The 24,851-nt window shown below is 39.2% G+C and overlaps 1 protein-coding gene across 1 annotated transcript in view; it reads right to left on the bottom strand.

Annotated features, from left to right (window-relative positions):
- LOC124137961 (Y+L amino acid transporter 2-like) overlaps positions 1-16,791 on the bottom strand; it is a 56,709-nt gene extending 39,918 nt beyond the window's left edge. The window contains exons 1-3 of the mRNA XM_048397651.1: positions 16,063-16,791; positions 4,447-4,605; positions 1,391-1,526 (exon numbers count right to left, since the gene is read on the bottom strand). Coding sequence (XP_048253608.1) covers positions 1,391-1,526; positions 4,447-4,605; positions 16,063-16,287 — 520 coding nt within the window. The 5' untranslated portion in view covers positions 16,288-16,791. The remainder of the gene's footprint in view (positions 1-1,390; positions 1,527-4,446; positions 4,606-16,062) is intronic.
- Positions 16,792-24,851: the final 8,060 nt, after the last annotated feature.

Below are 24,851 nucleotides of genomic sequence, written 5' to 3'. Positions count from 1 at the left end.
CGGGGATCAAACCCCGGACCTTCGGCTCTCCGGGCGGACGCTCTACCACAAGACCACGGAGGCGGCTCTGGCTAATTAAACAAGAGGGTGAACCTGGAGCAATAGTCATTGTATAATGAACTGTCACTTCAAATTCAATGAAAAGTGCATATTGATAAGATTTCATTTGATACGATCAGAGACCTGGCCTCTGATATGGTACACACTTCAGACGGAAATAAGATAGCGAAATTGACGAAAGCACTGGAATGTAAATAATATATTTTTTGCCAACAAACTGTAATACCATTTACAACAGTCGCAATTTCATGTCATCACTCTAAATATATTGAATTACGATCTAAACACACATTGTCGAAATTTGATAACTGCAGATTGTTGTCTCCTGCATGCCAACGAAATGAACAGCTGATGGTAAACATGCCTCCTAAACAATCTATAATTGTCCTCGCGAATAATTCCCGATCAAGTCGACAATGAGCATGATGAACAGAAATACACAAATATTAGTGTAATTTCTCCTAAAGTAGAACAGAAATGTAAGTCAATTGTAATTTTTGGTTAATACTAATGCTAATACATGTACTCGCAGTGGAATAATTAATGTTTGAAAATAGGATATCCAAAGATATATCTATATAATCTAGTAATATTACTTGCAACATTACTTGAGTCACAAGTACCAAAAATCAAATACAGTTTCCCCACTGTGTGAAGATGAAATTTCTCTGAAAATTAGCAAAATCTCATCACATGCCAAAAAATCTCATTGCTTTTGGTCCAGTGGAGATTTTCTCTCATAGGTAAACATTGCCAGGATAATCCCTGAGTCTGTAAATAATCGTGTCTGGACCAGACAATCCAGTGATTGACATCATGAGTATTGATCCACGCAACTCAGATACGATGACGTGCATCAACCAAGTCAGCAGGCCTGACCACCCGATCCCGTTAGTCGCCCCTTACGACAAGGGTGATGTACGGCAAGCATGGGTTGCTGAAGACCTTTTAATCCGGATCTTCACGGGTTGGAAAATACATGTAGAATCTTTATTATATATTAAGTGATAATACACCACTGTAAACATCTGAAAGTAAAATAACATTATGCCGGATCTACTTTCAATGAGTCTGTAAATAATAGAATCTGGACCTGACAATCCAGTGATTGACATCATGAGCATCGATCTATGCAATTGGGATACGATGACGTGCATCAGCCAAGTCAGCAAGCCTGACCAGCCATGAGTTGCCTGACCACTTGTTATTAGTTGCCTCTTACGACAAGCATAGGTTACTTGAGATTCTAAATTCAATCCCGGATCTTCACAGGGTTTTAAAGAATGTAACATATATCTCAAAAAGTACCAAAAAAACACAGGCTACTTACTAATGCACAATGCTGCCAACAGACGAACTGCAGTGTCGGGCGCAACACAGTCAACGAAGAAGGGTTGAAGTGCATAATTTGCAAAGGTCAAGGCCACAATAGCTTGAGCTGTAGGTCGAATAATTATTAAATTTACCTGGAAACAAAAATAATGAAACATTGTTATTTTTTGTCAAAACATATCGCATGTCAATTACCAACACGTATCAAACGGTAATTATTAAAATTTACTACATGTTGATTATCCATTCACAGAGTAAATCAATCATCCAGTAAAAAAAAAGAACCTATTCCAACCCGGAATACCAATGAGGTCATGTTTGATGGAAACAATTTGTTTCCCTTAATCAGCATGTTAAGGACAATAGAAGATGCAACGGCATGGAACAGGAGAAACAGCATGTAATGAATGCCATGAAAGGGAATATCATGAAGGACGGAACACCATGTCACGTCAGAGAACGCTTCACCAACATGCCATAGAGAACCAAACAAAGCTCACCGAGCATGTTGATTTTGGTTTTTGTTTGTTGTTTAACAACGCACTCAGCAATATTCCAGCTATATGTCGCCTGTCTGTTAATAATAGAGTCTGGACCAGACAATCCAGTGATTGACAACATGAGCATCAATCCACGCTTGTGGGATTGATGACATGCATCAACCAAGTCAGCGAGCCTGATCACCCAATCCTGTTAGTTGCTTCTTAAGACAAGCATAGTCTCCTTTTAGGACAAGCATGGGTTGCTGAAGACCTATTCTACCCCGGATCTTCACAGGTCTAGCGATATGCATCACGATATATATTATATAACATAATAAACACAACAAATACGCGGCAATCTTGGGGCCCAAGATGCATGCCCTAGGCCAGCAAAGGCATTTGGCAAGAAAATAACATTAAAAACTCGTTATTTGACATCACCCGATAAATCGAGCATGAAAAAATGATATTGTGATACGTATGGTGGAAAAAATGAACCTCAATTTACCAATATACCAATAACAGTGCACACCCTTGTTATTGATTGAAGAAGTACCATTTGAACAGAAATATATCAATAGTATTATTAAATAATGATATATATAAATTGATTATTCAGCAGAATGCTGAGGTAACTGCCTTCTGTAACAAGGTGACCTGACCTGACTCTGTGCCTATCCCCAGTGTGTGTCTAGACACTCTCTTGTCAGTGGCACGAGTGATGACAACCCTTTGTAATTAGGGTAATTAGTCACTGGGTGATTAATCTATACTAGTCAAAAGAAGTTAAAGAACACCCATTCTTTCATATTACTGTGCATGCTGTAGTCAATTTGTCATGCCATGACAGATTAATTACAGCAATATGAAACAATCGGGTGGTCCTTAAGTTGTTTTAAGTAGTATACATCCACTTTGAATTAACCTGCCAAAGACTGTCAAGTAGTAATTTATTTAATTCTCTACCTACTTGACATAAAAAACAATACCAAATTAGCTTTGGCATTTATTTTGCAAAATACTTTATAACAATGTAGAAGAGAAATACCATGCCAGACTTGGTATGTTAGATTTAAAATAAATGTTCCACAAATACTGAATTATCATGATTATAGTTGTTTGTAAACTCGAAAACTAAAATAAAAATTCTAAACATTGGTAACTTGGTATTTTGACAGAATAGATCTGATCTCTAGTCAATCCCCCAGTCCACAACATGGCCACTTAATACACAGAAGAATTGGCATTCATGGACATGGTAGCATCTAATCACGTCCACTACAGTTCTGTGACATGGTTCGTGGCCTTGAGTTGTGATAACAGAGAAAGTTCAGAAACCCAGATTTGGCCCAGATAACCTCAAATCTCAAACAGAAAATTAAAGTAGCAAGCACCAAATCGTAACCAAGTCACCTTGAGGACAAACTAAGATGTTTATTAAGAAAGATTTTCGCTACTCATTTCAACAGATATTCATTTACTAACCCAAAACAAATGAGTTGGGGTAATTCCCTTTTGATATGTGGAGCCACACTGCCAACAACATATACAATATTTTTTAATTTTTTTTATACATTTTATTTCACCTTTTCCCTGTTACATGAGGAGGATGGCCATCCAGGGCAATGGTCACCCTCACATTCTGAAGACAATGTATGTATACATTTGGGGAAAATTAAATACAAGTATTGGAAATGGTGCCAAGGTGATTTTTAAGAAATATAACAAAACATACACACAGTCAAGCATTCAAAATATTATTCAAACACTGATCCTGGCAAGAAACAAATATGAGAAAGAGATACATATGTTATTGCTGTTCTGCTTCTTCAAACAATATGTGATAAAAGATCCATGATTTATAAAATGTAGCTACATTACCATTTGTAAAGGCTATATTCTTCTCAATTTTGTATCTCAGACTAACATCTTTTTGAAATATTGCGAAGCAAAGATTTGTTTTTTTGAATCTGCAAAAATATATAAAAGATTTAGCTATTAAAATAAGAAAATCAAAAACTTTGTCAGTAACAATATTTTCTTTAACACCAAATAAATCAAGTTCAGCACTTAATTTCATATGATGTATATGGCTACATTTATTTATCCAATCTAAGAAGGTTTTCCAAAATACTTGTACAAGTTCACATTCCCAAAAAATGTGTACAATAGTTTCATCATAACATTTGCAAAAAGAACAAAGCGTGGTATCAGAAATATTCATTTTAAACAACAAAGAATTAGTTGCAAGTATTCTATGTATGATTCGATACTACATATACAATATTTTATTGTATTTGTACAAAAATGACAGATGAATGTCCATAAATGGGTTTTTCAATATGGCTGACATGGCAGCCATATTGAAAATTGGAATTGAACTTCTTGAACATATTGGTCATCATTGGTGGGAACAAGCATGTGAAATCACAGCTTCCTGGGTTCCGTGGTTTCTGAGAAGACCACACTCCACGCCATAAGATCATCTGATGAGACTAAAAACTCATTCAAAAAGCATGCAAATATCATGAATATGAAAACATAACTTGATTACAGCAAAGTAAAATCTTACCCAGAGTTGAAGGAATGCACAGAATGGTCCGAACGCCTCCAGGATGTAGGCATAGTCTCCTCCGGACCTTGCAATAGTTGTTCCGAGCTCCGCGTAACACACTGCCCCAATCAGCGACAGCACCCCACATCCTGACCAGACAACCAACGCCAAACCGACCTGGAACACAACGAAGGGGTATTTGGAGTCGGATGATACATACTCCAATGGATTTTTGTTTGTTTGTTTGTTGTTTAACGTTGCACTAAGCAATATTCCAGCTATATGACGGTGGTCTGTAAAAAATTGAGTCTGGACCAGACAATACAGTGATTGACATCATGAGCACCGATCCATGCAATTGGGATATGATGACATGCATCAACGAAGGCAGCGAGCCTGACCACCTGATCCAATTAGTCGCCTCTTACGACAAGCATAGTTGATGTATGTCATTGTATCCCAATTGTGTGAATTGATACTCATGATATCAATCACTGGATTGTCTGGTCCAGACTCAATTTTTTTACGGACTGCTGCCATATTGCTAAGTGTGGCATTAAACAAACAAACAAAATGCGCATCGCCAGCACAAGGGAGGATTCATATATTTGGGATCAATAAGTAGGTCAGGTAGGTAAGTAAAGAATGACAAAGTTCTGTTGTTTTTTTATGACAACTGCTCATAGATGTGATAAACATTTCAAAATAGCAAGTGAAACAATGGTCAGTTGGAATGTCGGAAACACAGACAATTATTGTTTCCTTGTCAACACTCCAACTCCAAGTCACTGACATCGGAATTTATTCAACCCAAACTCTCAATTTAATGATATTCGAGGAAATGCATTGTGTAATGTTTGGACGGAATGTGTCCTGCATTACATGGGTGTGTCCAGTCGGACACAATACATTACTTCTACAGGACACTGACGTAAACAACTTTAGAAAAAGTCCCCCCACAGCATGCAGAGACTTACACGAACTCAGAACAACTTGAAATGAGTTTGACACTGTATATTGTTTTTAGTAGGGTAAAACAATTCAATTTAGGATAACGAAAAAATACAATCCAACTGAAGAGGTACTGCAGCTCACCCGAAATAAAATCATACACACCAATATACTTTTAGGAATCGTCAGTATTAGCATGATTAGTGTTAGGAATTGGCTGTAAAATCATTATTGAGGATCTGACCATCCTAACCAAATGATCATCAGAGTTAATCTGATAGCATCCTAGTACTAGGTAGTAAATAAACCTTAATAAAACATCCGGGGTAGAGCAGGTCTTCAGCAACCCATGCTTGCTGTAAAATTGGGTTAGTGAGTGAGTTGGGTTTAGAGCCGCTTCTAACAGTATTCCAGTTATATCACGGCGTGTCAGCTTAATGTGGGAGGAAAGCCCGAAGCAATGCAGGTCTCAGACGTTTACCACTTTGGTAAAACCCACGAGCACGGGTATGGTGCTGACAAACCTAGAAACATAATTGGGGTGAACCGGGATTCGAACCCACAATCATGGGTTTCTGGCGTGCCCAAGGGATGCAACTCTGCACAGCGAATCGTGGCGCCTTAGACGACTCGGCCAGCCGTGCCCCCCTGCTTGCTGTAAAAGGTGACTATACTTGCCATAAGAGGCGACTAACAGGATCAGGTGGTCAGGCTCGCTGATTTGGTTGATGCATGTCATCGTATCCCAATTGCTTGGAATGATGCTCATGATGTCAGTCACTAGATTGTCGGGTCCAGCCTTCATTATTTACAGATCGTTGTCATATAGCTGCAATATTGCCGAGTGCGGCGTTAAACAACAAACAAACAACATTTTTTTGTAGGATCGTTTGGAACCTCTGCTCAATCATTGATTACATGTATCTCAATAAACCACGAGTTAGGATGAGTATACTTTGCACATTGATGAAACACAATGTTCAACTTGCTATCAAGATAAGACAGCCGCACAGATTCTGAGAAAATCAGCGGTCTTGTAATAATCTAAAAATCTCTAAGCCAGACAGTTTTGAAATATGTAGGCTTCCTATATCCTTTTCACCAGTATTTTTAGGCTTCTGAACATTTTTGATTGGACCAAAGATGAAAACTACTATATCGCTACCACTATGACCATCAATCAAGTCGAGCGAACAAACCAGGCCAATCTAAGCATAAATATTGACAGTGGTACAGATGGAGCTCTCAACATGTGGATACCAGCCAGCAAGCTGTAGTTTTGTTTCGGAATCAATATGACACTAACTTTTAAATGTTTCAATTGATCAATGTTTCGGAGGATAAATTGTGGAAGGTTTTCACTTTCAATTCTGATTGACAATCCTTGATAACAATCATGATAATGTTTTGTTTGTTTAATGCCGCACTCAGCAAAATTACAGGAATATGACGACACGAGTCTGTAAATAATCAAGTCTGGAACAGACCATCCTTGATAGTGAGTGAGTGAATGAGTTTGGTTTTACGTCGCTTTTAGCAATATTCCAGCAATATCACGGCAGGGGACGCCAGAAATGGGCTTCACACATTGTACCCATGTCGGAATTGAACCCTGGTCTTTGGCGTGATGAGCGAACACTTTAACCACTAGGCTACCCGACCGCCCCCAATCCTTGATTACAATCATGATAATGTTTTGTTTGTTTAATGCCGCACTCAGCAATATTACAGGAATATGACGACAGTCTGTAAATAATCAAGTCTGGACCAGACAATCCTTGATAACAATCATGATAATGAATTGTTTGTTTAATGCCGCACTCAGCAATATTACAGGAATATGACGACAGTCTGTAAATAATCAAGTCTGAAACAGACAATCCTTGATAACAATCCTGATAATGTTTTGTTTGTTTAATGCCGCACTCAGCAAAATTACAGGAATATGACGACAGTCTGTAAATAATCACATCTGGACCAGACAATCCTTGATAACAATCCTGATAATGTCTTGTTTGTTTAATGCCGCACTCAGCAAAATTACAGGAATATGACGACAGTCTGTAAATATTCAAGTCTGGAACAGACAATCCTATATAACAATCCTGATAATGTTTTGTTTGTTTAATGCCGCACTCAGCAATATTACAGGAATATGACGACAGTCTGTAAATAATCACATCTGGACCAGACAATCCTTGATAACAATCCTGATAATGTTTTGTTTGTTTAATGCCGCACTCAGCAATATTACAGGAATATAACGACAGTCTGTAAATAATCAAGTCTGGAACAGACAATCCTATATAACAATCCTGATAATGTTTTGTTTGTTCAATGCCGCACTCAGTAATATTACAGGAATATGACGACAGTCTGTAAATAATCACATCAGGAACAGACAACCCTTGATAACAATCATGATAATATTTTGTTTGTTTAATGCTGCACTCAGCAATGTTACAGCTATATGATGGCGGTCTGTAAATAATCAAGGCTTGACCAGACAGTGCTTGAAAAAAAAATGGGAAGAGAAAACTACATGTCCAAAGTATACCTATAAGCTGCTGGTTTGATTCAACCTCAAATGATTTATTTCCCATATAAATCAAGTATTGCATCATCATCATCTCCACAACTCAACCCCTCAGACAATTTTCAGGCTTGGTGAGACAAACCAGACACCTTGGTTTTAATTAAGGATTTATTTCCCACATAATATAATCAAGTCTTGCATCATACCCTCCACAATTCACAACATCAGACAATCTTCACATAGACCTTGACATACCAGACACCTTGGTTTTAATTAAGGATTTATTTCCCACATAATATAATCAAGTCTTGCATCATACCCTCCACAATTCACAACATCAGACAATTTTCACATAGACCTTGACATACCAGACATCTTGGTATTAATTAAGAATTTATTTCCAAAATAATATAATCAAGTCTTGCATCATACCCTCCACAATTCACAACATCAGACAATCTTCACATAGACCTTGACATACCAGACACCTTGGTGTTGATTAAAGATTTATTTCCCAAATATTAAAATCAAGTATTGCATCATAGTCCATACTCGCCACAACTCACAACATAACTAAGACAAAATTGTTATGGAAGAGCAACTTCTTTATTACAATTGGGCGACGTTTCGATGTAGATTCTAACACCGTTATCAAGCAAATGAAGTTAGAATCTACACCGAATCGTCGCCCAATTGTAATAAAGAAGTTGCTCATCCATAACAATTTTGTCTTAGTTACCATTCCAACTTCTAAATGCCACTCAAAGAACTCACAACATGCAACAATGTTCTCACTGGGCTAGACACAACAGACACTGGGGGAATGGTGGTTGAAATTAAGGTGCAATTCAATACAGAGACGTTTCTTTTATGTCCCCCAAGATTGACTGAACAAATTTCAGACAAACTCAATCAATAAAAGTCAATGCTTCTTGTCAAAATGTCCACAATAAAATTTAAAAATACATGTCATTTCATCACTAATTGCCAATATTGCATCAGCCACTTTGTTCACTTAAGTAATGTTTCCTCATTTGCGTGATTCTTTCTTTTGAATTTCAAATTTAAAGAGTAAATAGTTCAGGTGTCAGCACTGTGAGTCATCCTCCTTGCCTGGTGTTGCATCATCAAAATTGTGCGTGAATTATTGAAACAGGCTTGAAGCTGATCCTTTCTCCGTGATGTGAGCGCGTTTAAGACAACATCTGTGAGTGTGTCTACCTTCACCTGTCAAACATGCACATCACGCTCAGTAGTCCAAATTAGGCATGAAAGTCAGGGAGTCCTTGTCATAACCAAGCTGTTCGGAATTACAGATTTAAAGGGTTCGAGTTTCAAATATTATTGCAGTAATCATCAATGACAAAGATATTGAAACTTGTTGCACATAACTAGTATTCGCAAGGTGATACTAAAGAAAAACATGAAAAATGGATAAGATCAATCTGCTCAATTTTTATGTGGTATATTACATGCTTTATAATATATACAGTGTTAGTATCTACACATTCATTGCATTAAAGAACTTATCAATAGAATTATCTCCCTTGTTCATTATACCAGGGGGCATGGGTGGCCCAGTCGTCTAAGGCACCACGATTCGTAGGCAGAGTTGCGTCCCTTGGGCATGCCAGAAACCTTATGATTGTGGGTTCGAATCCAGGTTTGCCCCGATTATTTTTCTAGGTTTGTCAGCACCATACCCGTGCTCGTGGGTTTCACCGAAGTGGTAAACGTATGAGACCTGCATCACTTCGGGCTTTCCTCCCACACTAAGCTGACATGCCGCGATATAACTGGAATACTGTTCATGTTAAAAGCGACGTTAAACCAAACTCACTCACACTCATTATACCAACTTGTAAATGCCATTTAAAGAACTTATGACACCTTAACTATAGGACAGTTTGTCAAGGACTATAGGACTAGTGCTAATTTCTATCCCCACATATATGGCAACACATTAACTTTCCGAAGAACAAGACAAAATACTTTCACACAAAAATCCACCAATCAAGACTGATTAAAAGCCTGGCCTAAAACAAGTCCTTCAGTACCACGACGTCAGAATCATGCGGTGAGAGCAATCCAAGTGTTACTGTTATCCTCTGACTGTAAGTCTATGCTAAAGCATGGGAGCTTCCACAACTGTAGTTCAGCTATGATCACTTAGGTTCCCGCTCAAAGAACCCGTGAAGATTCGGGGTAGAATAGGTCTTCAGCAACCCATGCTTGCTGTAAAAGGCGACTAATGGGATCGGGTGGTCAGACTCGCTGACTTGGTTGATACATGTCATCGATCCCAATTGCGTGGATCGATGTTCATGATGTAAATCACTAGATTGTCTGGTCGGGACTCGATTATTTACAGACCACCGTCATATAGATCGAATATTGCTGAGTGCGGCGTAAAACAACAAACCAATCCTGCTCAAAGAAATAATCTTTACCCAAAATGCCTTGCTGGATGCTGATGCAACTTTCATAAAAACTTTGTGATACACGACTCAAAAGAAGTAAAAAAACACCCATGTTTTCATATGACTCCAGGTAATGCTGACAGACTGACTATAGCAACATACTGAGCAGGGAATAAGTAAGGGATCATGAATATTCTTTTGGAATATTTTATGAAATTGTGTGCTCAGTCTTCACTACAAAAAAACATCCCCAAAAATGTTCATGACCCTTAACACTTTTGTTCAGTATCTGAAACAACAAGAGTCCCTCAACTTTTGAGTAGTATAAATCATGCCCGCAAAGCTAGTCAAATATGGCAAATGCATGGGTTCTTAAAACCTTTTTGACCACATGACCACTCACCCAGTCAAGCATGAAGAAGTCATTATTCTTACTTGCTTTGCAACAACTGCAGGTGGCAATGCAGATGCATGCAGTAAACAATGAGTACCTGTAGTTCACGAAGTTCACCTTCGCCTAAAGAAATTCATGACAAGTATTAATGTGACAATACTTTGGAGAACATACAGTGTTAATCCTCTGGTGGGAAATAATACCATTTGTTTTCAAGGTGAGGGTAGAGGCTCATAGTACTTGCCCACGGAGATACCATGCTGCAGTTTAACATGGATACTTCACTCAGACACAGTGTACTGACCTGAGCAGACCAGTCCTTGTGGTGCTAACAAACCTAGAAACTTGGGCTTGGACAGGTAACTCTGGTACCAGGGTCGGGTGGGTACTGACCAGGACCCAGGTACCCACAAGACTACCCGGACCCGTGGTTAGTCACGTGATATATTGTTTAGTAACACCAATTATCTAAAACTCTATGGTTAGACTACAAGTCACTAATGCTAATGTTCGCATTTCTTTCTTACTATGCACGCATTCTGCACCGCATTCCGCAATATTCAAGCTATATGATGGCGGTCTGTAAATAATCGAGTCTGGACCAGACAATCCAGTGATTAATATCATGAGCATCGATCAATTGGGACCAATGACATAAATAAACCAAGCCAGCGAGCCTGACCATGCGATCCCATCAGTTGCCTTTTACGACAAGCATAGTCGCCTTTCACAGCAAGCATGGGTTGCTGAAGACCTATTCTACATTCTACACCGGATCTTCACAGGTCACCTGGGTGCTAACGTTGGACTCGTCCCAGCCCTACTAAAAACATAATCCGGATGCAATGGGATTCGAACTCATGATTACAGGTTTCTGGTGTGTCAAAGGGACATAACTCTGCACAGAAAATTCAGCACCTTAGATCACTTGGCCACCCGTGACCCCCTTCTCTGGTGATGATAATAATGAGATGAGGCACCAATAAAACATGTGGAGGAATCATTGTGGGAAAGAGTCTGTGCTTGCAATGAACATTACTCAAGAATGAAAACAGGGCAAGTGAATTACCTTCATCTGTACTCGTTGCCAGTAGAACATATACAACCTCTTGACATTGTATGAATGAGTGAGTGAGTGGGGCTTACACTTAATAGTATTGGATTACCTCACTGTTTGTCAGCTTGATGTGGGAGGAATGCCAGAAGTGATGCAGGCGTCAAGAGGTTTTACCACTTTTGAAACACCCCCAAGACTGGATAAGTTCTAACAAACCAAGGATCATGATTAGGGAAAATCTGGGATTCAAACACATGAATTTTGAATCCTGGCACAACTAACGGATGCAAGTTTGCATGGCATTTCCTTGCCCTGGAACACAAGATGACATTGTTGGGAATAACATAGATATTCTCCATTCTACCTAGTGCTATTCCTCTTGTCTGACATCACTGATCATTGACCGTTTTTGGTTCCCATCATTTAATCTTAGGTGGGACAGTTTCCAATAATATACCCAGTGGCCCAATGTCATAAATTTGTCAGGGCTACTAAAATTGAGCTTCTTATTTTGGTATTTATTGACAGATACAAAGAAACAATGTTCCAAATTTTAGTTTTTTTTTAGCACAGCTTGTTCTAGTACAGTGTTTTGAAAATTCAAGTTGAGTCAAAAGTTGATCACACAAAACTGGCTCCCAGAGGAGATATTTTGGGGGGAGATAACACCACAATTAAATTGCATTACAATGCTGTGCAGACCATTGTGACAACATCAGTTACCATGATGTTACAATCAAATGACATCACTAATCTCTCTGCCACTGAAACAGTATTTGATCTCTACTTAACAAAATAATCTTAACTTAAAAAACAACCCCCAAAAATATTCATGATCCCTAACTGTTTTTGTTCAGTATAATTACATTCATGACACTGGTTATTACTGTAAACAAACAGAACAAGTTGGATGAATGACTTGATGAAAAACAGAATCTCATCCTTGTGGCAACAAAGCTCAAATATATCAAGATTTGTTGAAAAAAGTAAAAATATTTATTCTCTACATATCACCTTTCATGACTTTGCACAAAAATCCAGGGCAATAGCACATCTAGTTATCTTGTCAAGTTGCTTACACAACACCGAGTAGTACAGACATATGCTGGCAAGTCTTTACCATGTATACTGTCGGACAAACACGCTGCTCCAACCTTAGGAAAGTATCATCAGGGTTTTACCTTGACTTACAAATGTGGGGGTCCGGGGTACCCCCAATACTTAATTTTAAGGGTCCTTGCAGACAATATGAGGGTCCTGTAAAGTAATGAAAAGGTGTAGTGTACAGAACGTTTAGATAATTAGCCTAAATGATCATGTGGACAGTGGCCATGATTGATGGATGAAATAACAGACATCCATAACTGCTCTTGATGCGCTGTAGGTACGCAGAATATTATTGTACGTCCCAAGGTACTCAGAATATTTTTTTCTGCCTCCATTCTCTACATTTGTGCGTACTGGTCTCACAAATATGTGTCATGTAAAACCCTGAATCATATTTTGCTATCCCTGACCAACAGTGAAATTTTTCTTTAGGACATTTAAAATGACAATCAGTCAGTCAATGTCCTAGAAAATGAACCTTTCTCAAAGCTGCATACATGCTAGATGTGGCCTCAATGCCGTTTGTTTGTGTGGACATATGTGCAGTTCACATGTCGGTTCATGAGTATGATAAGTGTCACGACAATGCCATTAAGTAAGGCATATAAAAAATATGCCTTGTTCCAGTTACTCGAGCCTGCCTACATTTATCCCCCGATCCTTCCTAATTTTACTCAGATTTAATAAATAAGGCAATCCCCCGACCCTATCTTGATGTAATTTTCATAATTTTGTTCAGTGCTGACAATATGTTTTCAACTTTCATTAAATTCTTTTTACCCTGTTTAAATAAAGATTGATTGCTTATCTGACATGTTGGTGGAAAAGGTTTTTGTTGTCACCCATGCAACAACAAGAGACTTGAAGTGATAGATATGCCACAGAGGTCCAGATAAGCTGCGTATCTGCGTAAAATATGCATCAGAAATGCTGAAATATGCAGTAAAATAAAATCCAAGCCTATCAAATATGCAACGAACATTACAGATACACTACAAAAATGAAACTTGTGCGTATCAAAATATGGTGAAGTAACCCTGCGTATTCGATTAGCAAATCAGCAACTTATTTTGAAATTATAAACGGACATTCCGTCAACCTTGCCAAACTCCACGATGACAGTTACATCATGATCATTTGCCATCACACTTTCTTGTGGAAGTATCGTGGTATTTTTGAGTGCTATAAAGCCCTCGAACCCACACAACACCAGTTTGCAGGGACTAGATGAATAGTGTTTTTAAATATTTAACTTAAATACCCACATGTGTAAAAGCTAGCGGGTAACAGAAATTTGAATACCCAGATAGAATTACTGATACCCAATGATTTTAAAATGCATGGGTAAAATAACCACAACAACAAAAGCTTATCTGGAGCTCTGTGCCATGTAAAATATTTGAAAAAAATAAAATAATTTTCCTACCTACCCTCTTTTATTTTTCCACGTAATCATGGTAATAGGAACCAAACACATTTTTTGATAGACCAAAAACACATTTGCAATAGAAGCACATTCCTAAATCCAATGAATACTCGGCAAGTTCTACCATTGACTACTGGACAAAACTTCAAGAAATTACTGGGTTTTTTTAACCATAACTCCCCACAAAGCTTACGTTTATTCGCCTAACTATCCCCTAAACATGTGTTCTAAAGACCCTCCCTATAAACAACAAGTCCCTTACATGTGGTGTGAAATGGAGTTTGATGTTGTGAACTAATTCCCGGTTTCATAGTGCAAGCCTGCTGAGATACGAAGTTGCAGTGTAATATGGATACGCCACTCAGTCAAAGTACACTGACTCCGAGACGGCTAGTTCTTGTTTTGTCACCTAATGAACATGATGAAGAGCGTCAGGCAAGGTAACAACAAGTTCCATCTTTTATCAACTCCAACCTTTTCTGTATTTATTGGGTGCCTCAAGTGAAATGAAGGTATTGTCATTATATAATTTAAAGTAATCATAGACATATATAGATGCTGATAAAGATCAAATAATTAATGACTTTTAAACTAGCTTGTTCCCTAAATTGGTAAAACTTCTGCGCATATAACCTTGCCTCAAATATTTTATTTTCTAAAACCCATAACCGTTGGCTAGAGGTACTGTACTTCCTCCAATAAATGCCCAGTGGCCCGTTCCACAAAGCGATCTTAGTGCTACGACTATCTTAAGCCTAAGTTAAAGTATGGGAGTTCTGCGATCGCTTTGTGGAACGGAGCCCAGACATATAGTTCATTCAGACACTCTTTAGCCCTGCCATTTAACCACAAAGACATTAATTTGGAGAACTCTTCTGCATAAAAATTCTGGCATTTAATTGAGATCCCTGTGCTTATTCAAGGTCTTGGAATCGAGGAAATATGGTATTAAAAAGTCATTTATGTAGGGTTAGTCAACTTAGTATTGGGTTGTCCTAACCCAGGCAAAATTTGAAGCAGGTTTTTACATGTGAAAAACTTTCGTAATAATTGTCTTAGTCCCTCCACATGCTCCAGTCAAGACATACTTGTATCTAATTTATGTCTTTAGACAATATGAAGCGCTTACATGGGGTAGGAATTTTTATTCATATGTGAAATTAATACTATGCATATAATTATTATGACATTTTAGTAAATGAATGCTTTCTGTTTGTGAAGCTATGTCTCTCGAATTTGCATGTTTAGAATAATAATAATATTAATATTGAACAATAATAATAATAATCATAATCACAACAACGAATGATGATACAAATAATTGTGAAATACACATAAAAATGTGAAGGTAGATGTAGTTTCTCTATGAACCTCTCTTTGCAGATCCCCAATTCTATCAAAAATGAGTTGGGGAAAAAACCCTCCAAGATTCAGGAAACAAATCCCGTCCACAAAAAATGTGCCAAAGCACGATTTCTTATTCTTAATCATAAATCTGTCCACAACTAAAGATGTGATCACTGCCATTCACATATGGTTTGTTTGTCCCTTCATTTTGGGCATACAGCATGTTCGTGTGATCATTACGTGTGTATTGCATCATCGTGATCAATGGCAAGTCTTGTTTACAATATTGAGTCTACCGGTCCTCTTGACAGTTGTAACATATGTGACAGGTTACTCTACAGATCACACAACGTTCTCTTCATAAACAAAGGAAACATAAACTTAAATATAACTTACCGATCCTGTATGTTTCAATACACCTTTAGGGCTGACAAATATACCCGAGCCTATGATAGATCCGACAATGATCGCCACTCCATTCCACAACGTGATCCTCTTTTTTAACTCAACAACAGTGTTTGGTTGATCTCCTGCTGGTGTTGACGACTGTCCGTTTGGTTGTTTATTGTCGTCCACCGCATCCAAAAGCTGGCCCTCCTGACCACTGCCTATCGGAGGCATCTTGAGGTCCTGTATCACTTCTGATGGTTTCCAACCGACTGTGTATCTGTCGAACCCATCACATTCATTGCCGGGTCTAACCCACGTGTACTCCGAGCGAGAGGCGTTCGGCTACCATCGGTAATTTCCGCCAGTTACGAACTGGTGTTTCCGAATGCTACAGCGCGGTCACTCGCTTCAATGCCCGCCGAACTCAGTGCATCAGGAGTAATACCTGTTCTGTCTGCATAATCTATATCTGGATATAAAATGGGAGTAGAGAAGTATCTCCTGGCGTCTACCTGTCTACTGAACAAGAGATTTGTATCGTAGCATATGAATAACGTATTAGTATTCATGAACTATTATTATGTGCACACAGCGTAGATAGAAAATCTATAATATAATAATAATAAATAAATTCGCAAAAAAACTCGTAGTTTGTAATAAGGAGATAAACATACTGTCTTTTCAATGTAGAGCTAGGTTACCTGTAGATTTAACCGCGTTGAATTGAAATCGGAACCGAACGCCTTGATATTGCAGGTTTTACTGGAATATGCGCATTAATATATATCACGTCAGAAGGTTAGTGATGTGTCAGATCGGACAAAGACGACAGTCAATAGTTCCAGCTAAAACCTGTTTCTTATACAGTGGCGTAACTACATATAGGCAAAACAACAATTGCCTACGGACCATGAAGATCCGGGGTAGAATAGGTCTTCAGCAACCCATTCTTGCCGTAAAAGGCGATTATGCTTGTCGTAAGAGGCAACTAGGCCTAACGGGATGCATGTCATCGTATTCCAATATTGCGTGGATGGATGCTCAATCAATTACTGGATGTCAATCACTGGATTGTCTGGTCCAGATTCGTATATTTACAGACTGCAGTCATATAGCTGGAATATTGCTGAGTGCGGCGTTAAACAACACACAAATAAACAAACGGCAATCCATTTTTCTGTCCGCTCGAGTAACTGTCCTTTATCAAAGGGAAACTATTCCAACCCTAGTCTTTGAGACGTTTTAATTTGGGGAAAAGGTTCCAAGCCGAAGAGGTCTACAAGCACATTATATGGAAACTGATCATTCTAGGCTAGCGTCCTCGCTAAATTGTTACGCCCAAAGTTGCAAAATCTTAGCTACGTCACAGTTAGACACTGATTTTCAGTATATGAAACTATTCTTTTAATAACGATAGCAATTATCCCAGTAGTTTCTCCAGAATACCGATGGCTAATTCTGACTCGATCGACGAATGACAATAGCGACGCCATGTTTGTTTGTAAACACTGAAAGTAGTCCCTACTTGACCTTTGATATTTGCATCTCTATCCGTATATGACCCAAACGAATAGCGTTTTTATCCGTTGGCTTTATCCTGCCGAGAAACCTACCCATTATAAGATAAAAATCTATATTCATGTATGTGTTATGAAAATCGATATTGTGTGTACAGTGGTGAATGACTGAGCTTCAATGCAAAACAAGTGCGACGACATAATTCCAATAGCCACTGATTTTAGTATAGAATGGCATTAATGTGTCAGGGAACCGAACGCGTTAATATTGCAGGTTTTACTGGAATATGCGCATTAATATATATTACGTCAGAAGGTAAGTGATGTGTCAGATCGGACAAAGACGACAGTCAATATAGTTCCAGATAAAACCTGTTTCTTATACAGTGGCGTAACTACATATAGGCAAAACAACAATTGCCAACGAACCATGAAGGTCCTGGTTAGAATAGGTCTTCAGCAACCCGTTCTTGTCGTTATAGGCGACTTTGCTTCTCGTCAGAGGCGACTAACGGGATCGGAAGGTCAGGCTTGCTGACTTGGTTGATGCATGTCATCGTGTCCTAATTGCGTGGTTTCGATGCTCATGATATCAATCACTGGATTGTCAGGTCCAGACTCGAATATTTACAGACCGCCGTCATATAGCTGGAATATTGCCGGGGGTCGAACCACCGATCTTCCGCTCTCCTGACAGACGCTCTATCTACCAGACCACGGAGGCTGTCTTTGACAATACAAATTGTAACATGCACGACACGCTAGTCGCTTGTTTGACATCCCTGGTTCCATCCATATTATTGTGGGCAGCAGTTGCTGGGTTTACATAGAGGTCTGCTGTATAGAAGCTGTCTCCCCAGTGAAGATCCTGGTCTTCATGCAGCAACCTAGAGTGAGTGAGTATGCTTTAACGCCGCTTTTAGCACTATTCCAGCAATATCACGGCGGGGGACACAAGAAATGGGCTTCACGCATTGTACCCATGTCGGGAATCGAACCCGGGTCTTCGGCGTGACGAGCGAACGCTTTAACCACAAGGCTACCCGACCGCCCCTCAGCAACCTAAAGGGGTCGTAAGAGGCGTCTAACGGGATCGGGTGGTCAGGCACGATGACTTCGTTGATGCGTGTCACCGTATTCCAAATTGCGAAGATTAATGCTCATGTCAGTCACTGTATTGTCTGGACCAGATTCGATTATCTACAGACCGACCGAGTGTGGCGTTAAACAACAAACAAACAGAAATAGATGCTGTGTAGAATGAGCGAGCGAATAGGATTTAACTCAGATATAGAAGAGAGTGGGGCGTTGGGGTTGCCTAGTGGCTGAAGCGTTCGCTCGTCACACTAAAGACCCGTGTTCAAATACAACATGGGCGTGAAGCCCATTTCTTGTGTCGCCCTCCTTGATATTACTGGTATATTGCTCAAAGCCGGGTTAAACCATTCTCACTCCCTCATTCACTACAAAAGAGTGACACTGTCATTTCGTTTGGGAGTAGAGTCGTGATGCAGGTCTAAGACGTTTAGCACTTTGACAAAATCCACGAGCACGGGTTTGGCGCTGAATTCGCGCAGGTTCGTATCACGTCTGGGATTCGAACCCATGATGAGAGGCCTCTTGAAGGTCTGATGGAAGCAACTCTACACGGCAGCTTGACGACTTCGCCACCCGTACCCCAAGATACAGCCGACCCATATCTTCATCGCCCGAGGTTGTCATATTCCGCATGTCGATCAGTATCAGGTATCATTACTAAGCAAGTTTATACTACCGCCACCACCACCACCACCACACAACCTCCAAAACACATGAAGTACGTCGAAACAAACGTGAGAAGTAGAATAATTGTCAGTTAGGACTTACAAAACCTTCGAGTCGACAGTACTGCTATGACTCAAGTCACTGGGCAGATGGCAGGAACGAGAAAATGATTGTTTGCTTAAGATTTGTTTTGTTTGTTTGTTGTTTAAAACCGCACTCCAGCTGTATGACGGCGGTCTGTAAATAATCAAGTCTGGACCAGACACTCCAGTGACAATCCCGTTAGTTGCCTCTTACAAGCATGGGTTGCTGAAGGCCAATTCTAACCCGGAATCTTCACGGGACTGTTTACGAAAAAGGAACTGTGTAAACATTATAGGGATGCCCTAATTTAAGGACACGTTATCGGGCATCTTACACTAACGGACCTAGTATATTTATATTTCAATGACAGCTGTGTACCACCGACGTTTATGCCGCCATTAACTAATGAAATACATTTATGAACCATTACGGTTCAATATTTCCATTAGCTAATGAAGTTTTGACACAACCGAGTCCTGGCAGTTAACATAATAATTCAGCTGTTACACACAATATGGTGTATAAACCTCTGGAGCTAACCCTACCGGAAAAAGAAAATATACACCCATGTTTGATGGTGGCAAAAAAGAAACAAACAGGAAATGGTTATTCGATGGTGATGTATTTGATACAGGGAATCATGGCTGTGTTTTGGGCCTGAAGTTAGCAGTTTTTCGTAAACTGTTTTCAGCATAGTGACGTTTTGCTAACGTTTGTTATTTTTAGGTCCAATTCAATTTGCAATGCATACTTTATTTTGCTGCCAGTTTAAGCTGGGAACTAATATGGTGAGGTGAGGTGAGGTGAGGTGAGGTGAGGTGAGGTGAGGTGAAATTGGGTTTAACGTCGCACCCAAGATTATTGCACTTATATAGCGACGTGCATGCACGTGTATGTGTCTATGGCTGCTTGTACTAGCCCGGACTGATGCCAATTTATAGTGCTAGCTAACTGAGATACTATGCCGCGGTTTAACATGAGTGAGTGAGTATGGTTTTACGCCGCTTTTAGCAATATTCCAGGTAGATCAACGCGGGGGACACCAGAAATGGGCTTCACACATTGTACCCATGTCAGGAATCGAACCCGGGTCTTCGGCGTGACGAGCGAACTCTTTAACCACAAGGCTACCCGACCGCCACAATTTAACATGAATACCCCACTCAGACACAGTATACTAACTCCGAGCCGACCAGTCCTTGTTTTAGCCCCTTAATGCCGAGCGCCAGTCAGGGTAACAACAAGTACCATCTTTTAACGTCTTTTGGTATGACGCGTCCGGGGATCGAACCCAGGACCTCCGCTCTCTGGGCGGACGCTCTACCACTAGACAAAGGAGGCGGTCGGAACTAACATGGAACAGAGTTCGTCTGTAATGGCTCAGTAGGAATGTCGTAATACTTATTCACTCATTTGGAGTTTTCAACAAAACCCACAACATAAGAGAAGGCACGGGTGGCCCAGGCGCCTAAGCAGACGAATTTCGGAGTGCAGAGTTGCGTCCCTTGGATGTGTCAGGAACCTATGATCGTGGATGCGAATGTCAGATTCGCCACGACTTTATTTCCAGGACTGTCAGCACCGTACCCGTGCTGTTGGGTTTCACCAAAGTGGTAAGCGTCTGAGATATGCGTTCCGGGCTTTCTTCACACATCAAACTGACACGCCGTGACATAACTGAAATACTCCCACATCAAGCTGACACGCTATGATATAACTGAAATACTGTTCAAAACGCCCTTAAGATCCAAACCCACTTACGATAAGTAAGTACCTTTTACTAACTATACAACTCAGCATGAATTCCGGAAGTCCCCATACCGCGATGACGTGGATCGGTGCTCATGCTTTCATCCACTAGCCATGGTTTTCATTTAAACGGTTAATACAGTCAAAGTCAGTACACAGCAGCTCTAATCGTCATATGTAAACTTTAAATGAAAAGATTCACTAACGTAGGTGAAACTAGATGGCATACATGTAAGAAAGAAAATCGCTTTGGGGAAGTCAGTATATTCATAATTGTGTCACAAATTTAAGGATATAGTTTTATTTTATTTTATCCGACATAGAACTTTTGAGCCGGCCCCTCAACCACATATACCAACAGGAGTTATCTCCCTTTGTATGCCTCAACAGATGTTTCAGTCAATGTGTTAATGACTAAAATTTTTACTTAGGCACATCACCAAATGCAAAAATATTTCAGTCATTTGACAATTAATTTTCCATAACAAATTTAGAACATTTTGTAGCTGACAATTTCATCTTTTTCAACAGTTTGAAGCATACATTTTTTAAAGGTCAGCATTCAATGCGGCTTTGAGCGCAGAAAATTCACGTTTCATTAAGTTTTGTTCTTAGAAAGTACATCTGCCTGACAGTCGCTGCCACCTGCAATGTGAAGCTTTGCGGAAATGTTGAAAAAATAAAACCCTTTAAGAGTAACCACGCGGGCGTATCAACACACACTTTAATTAAATAACACAATGTATATCTTCATCAGCTTTTGTTTACGAGTGAGTAGGCTTTTAGATCTTGAATTTCACCCTAGACGTTGTTGTGAAATATATCAACACGAGATATATACATGTATTGCCCATCAATATCACGGCGTTTTTGCTGCGAAAGGGTTTCACGCGTTGTACCCATGTCCTAGGCGTGAGAAGCTAACACTTCAACAACCTATTCTTGAGAAGAGAGAACACATCATCATCATCATCATCATCATCATCATCATCATCATCATCAATCAACAACATCATCATCATCATCATCATCATCATCATCATCATCATCAATCAACAACAACAACATCATCATCATCATCATCAATCATCAATCATCATCATCGCCATCATCAATCATCAATCATCATCATCATCATCAAGCCGTGGGTATTCCGGGTACGAATGTAGATCCTCAGCAACCTACATGTATGTTGGTCGTAAGAGGCAACTAACAGGATCGGGTGGTCAGGCTTGCAGACTTAGTTGCATGTATCGATGCTCATGATGTCAATCACTGGATTGTCTGGTCGAGACTCGATTAATATTACATATCGCCGTCATATAGCTGGGATATTGCTGAATACAGCGTCCCAAAAAAATCACTTAAATCTTATTATATTCCATGTGGAAAACACTTTTATATCAATAAAACTACCGTCAAGTTCTTGTAAATGATATTTTTACTTTACTAATCGTTGTAATGATGTTTAAAGAAGAAGTATTGTTATGTTTTATTTGTTTGTTATCCCTTATTCTTAACATTATGCCAGTGCACAAGCTGCCATGGTTGACAAACTCCGATGAACAGGTATTCAGTGTATTTGCAATAGACGTAAGGCGAGATGAGGTGGCGCAGTATACCATTATAGACTGCTTACAGTAGTGTGAGAAGTTCATTTCTTGATGTGCGTGTTTTATATGTTGGTCTTAAAAATGTTGTCCAAAAAGGCCATTGTTCTGTGACATAGATTGTGATATAAGATCGGTTACATATGAAGGGCATTACTTATTAATTTGTTCAAACATAGTTACAAGTTTTTGACTTTCCTTCTATACACTAATGGCTGCCATCCAGTTCTGTGAGGTAGGCTGCGACGGGAAGAACATTTGGTTAATCCTGTTCATATGAGGCACCGTTTTACAATTTAATCCAGATTCAAATATTATTTTTTGATATCACAAAATGAATTATTGATATCACAAATTCGAATTAATGATGCCATAAAATAGTTATTGATATCACAAACTAGAAGTTTATATGTAATATAATGAATTTGTGATATCTAAAAATGTGATTTGTGATATCTAAAACTATATTTTATGATATCACTAAATCGAATTTGTGATGTCTAAAAGTCTTAATTATTTTATATCATAAGTTCAGTTTTGTGATATCAATAATTCAGTTTGGGATATCAAGCAATCGAATTTGTGATATCATAAAATAGAATACTGTAGCCGTCCCAAGCTGTAGTTATTCTAATGTATTAGCATTATAAGAAGAGCAACTGTGTTCCTGACAACTGAGGCATATTCTAATGTCGTTCAGATAAAAACAAGATTCATTCTTGCAAGTTTGATATGCTTAACCGATATTTAAGTTTTCTCATTCATGGAACCAGTTTTGAAGAACTTGAAATAATATTGTCAACGTTTCATTCAGTGTCCGGCGTGTGACAGTCTACCCTTTCTAAGCATTTGTTAATATTGACAGTAACGGGTGATCTCGCCTAGATGAACATTAATTACCAAGCTAATTGTCGTTCATTTCCATATGAACGTCAGTATGTCGTGTGAAATGTTACATTTTCAATCGATTGGAGAGACGCAGAACTACTTTAGGGGAATCCCCAAATGTCTAAAAATAACGTCAAATAGGGACGGTATCACACACCGGCGCAGTGGTGACTTAGCATGACTGCCACAGGCTAATTTGCATATCACGTGACCGGACTTTCTCTTGTTTGTAAACGTGAAATCAGAACAGATTGGCCTAATGTAAGCCTTTTGGGGCGCTCTACATCTGGTTTTGCATAATTATATAAATATGCTACAACAGCTGCGACATTGAGGTGTATGGCAATTAGGAAAAATACCAGAGACCATATACCGGTATATGGTCTCTGAATATACCTATGTTTTGAAATTAGTCATAGTATAACGGAGTTATACTAGCTCAAAATTTTATATAACCGAACACGTTATAAGATTTATGTTTCAAGATTTTACATTTGGAATGGAAAAAAATAATTCCGGTAGACTATACAACTACACAAAAAGTATATAATAAATAGGATATTCCATGTGTCGAGTGAAATATCATGTTTTTCTCATCTCGTGACTGGGGAAAGGAGATAATATCCTCTATGTATTATATACTTCAGCGTGAAAGAGTTTTCCCGAAGTTGAGAAGAGTGATATTTTCGGTGTAGTGCGAGCATAACACTTGATATATCACTGCCGTGAATATAACACTTAATATTTAACTGCAGTGAACATAACACTTGATATTTAACCGCAGTGAACATAACACTTTGACAGATTTATTATCATACAAGAGTATAATTTACAAATACAAACTCTTCCCCTGAAACCGCCTCCGTGGTCTTGTGGTAGAGCGTCCGCCCGGAGAGCGGAAGGTCCAGGGTTCGATCCCGGGCCGCGTCATACAAAAAGACGTTAAAAGATTGTACTTGTTGTTACCCTGTCTGGCGCTCGGCATTAAGGGGCTAAAACAAGGACTGGTCGGCTCGGAGTCAGTATACTGTGTCTGAGTGGGGTATTCATGTTAAAACTGCGGCATGGTATCTCAGTGAGCTAGCACTATAAATCGGCATCAGTCCGGACTAGTACAAGCAGCCACACACACACATACACGTGCATGCACGTCGCTATATAAGTGCAATAATCTTGGACGCGA

The sequence above is a fragment of the Haliotis rufescens genome, unplaced genomic scaffold, assembly GCF_023055435.1.
Source record: "Haliotis rufescens isolate VD_foot unplaced genomic scaffold, xgHalRufe1.0.p SCAF_17, whole genome shotgun sequence".
In the NCBI taxonomy this organism is placed as follows: domain Eukaryota; kingdom Metazoa; phylum Mollusca; class Gastropoda; order Lepetellida; family Haliotidae; genus Haliotis; species Haliotis rufescens.
Note: the sequence above shows the minus strand (reverse complement) of the source record. Positions and strands in the feature narration are given on the sequence as shown.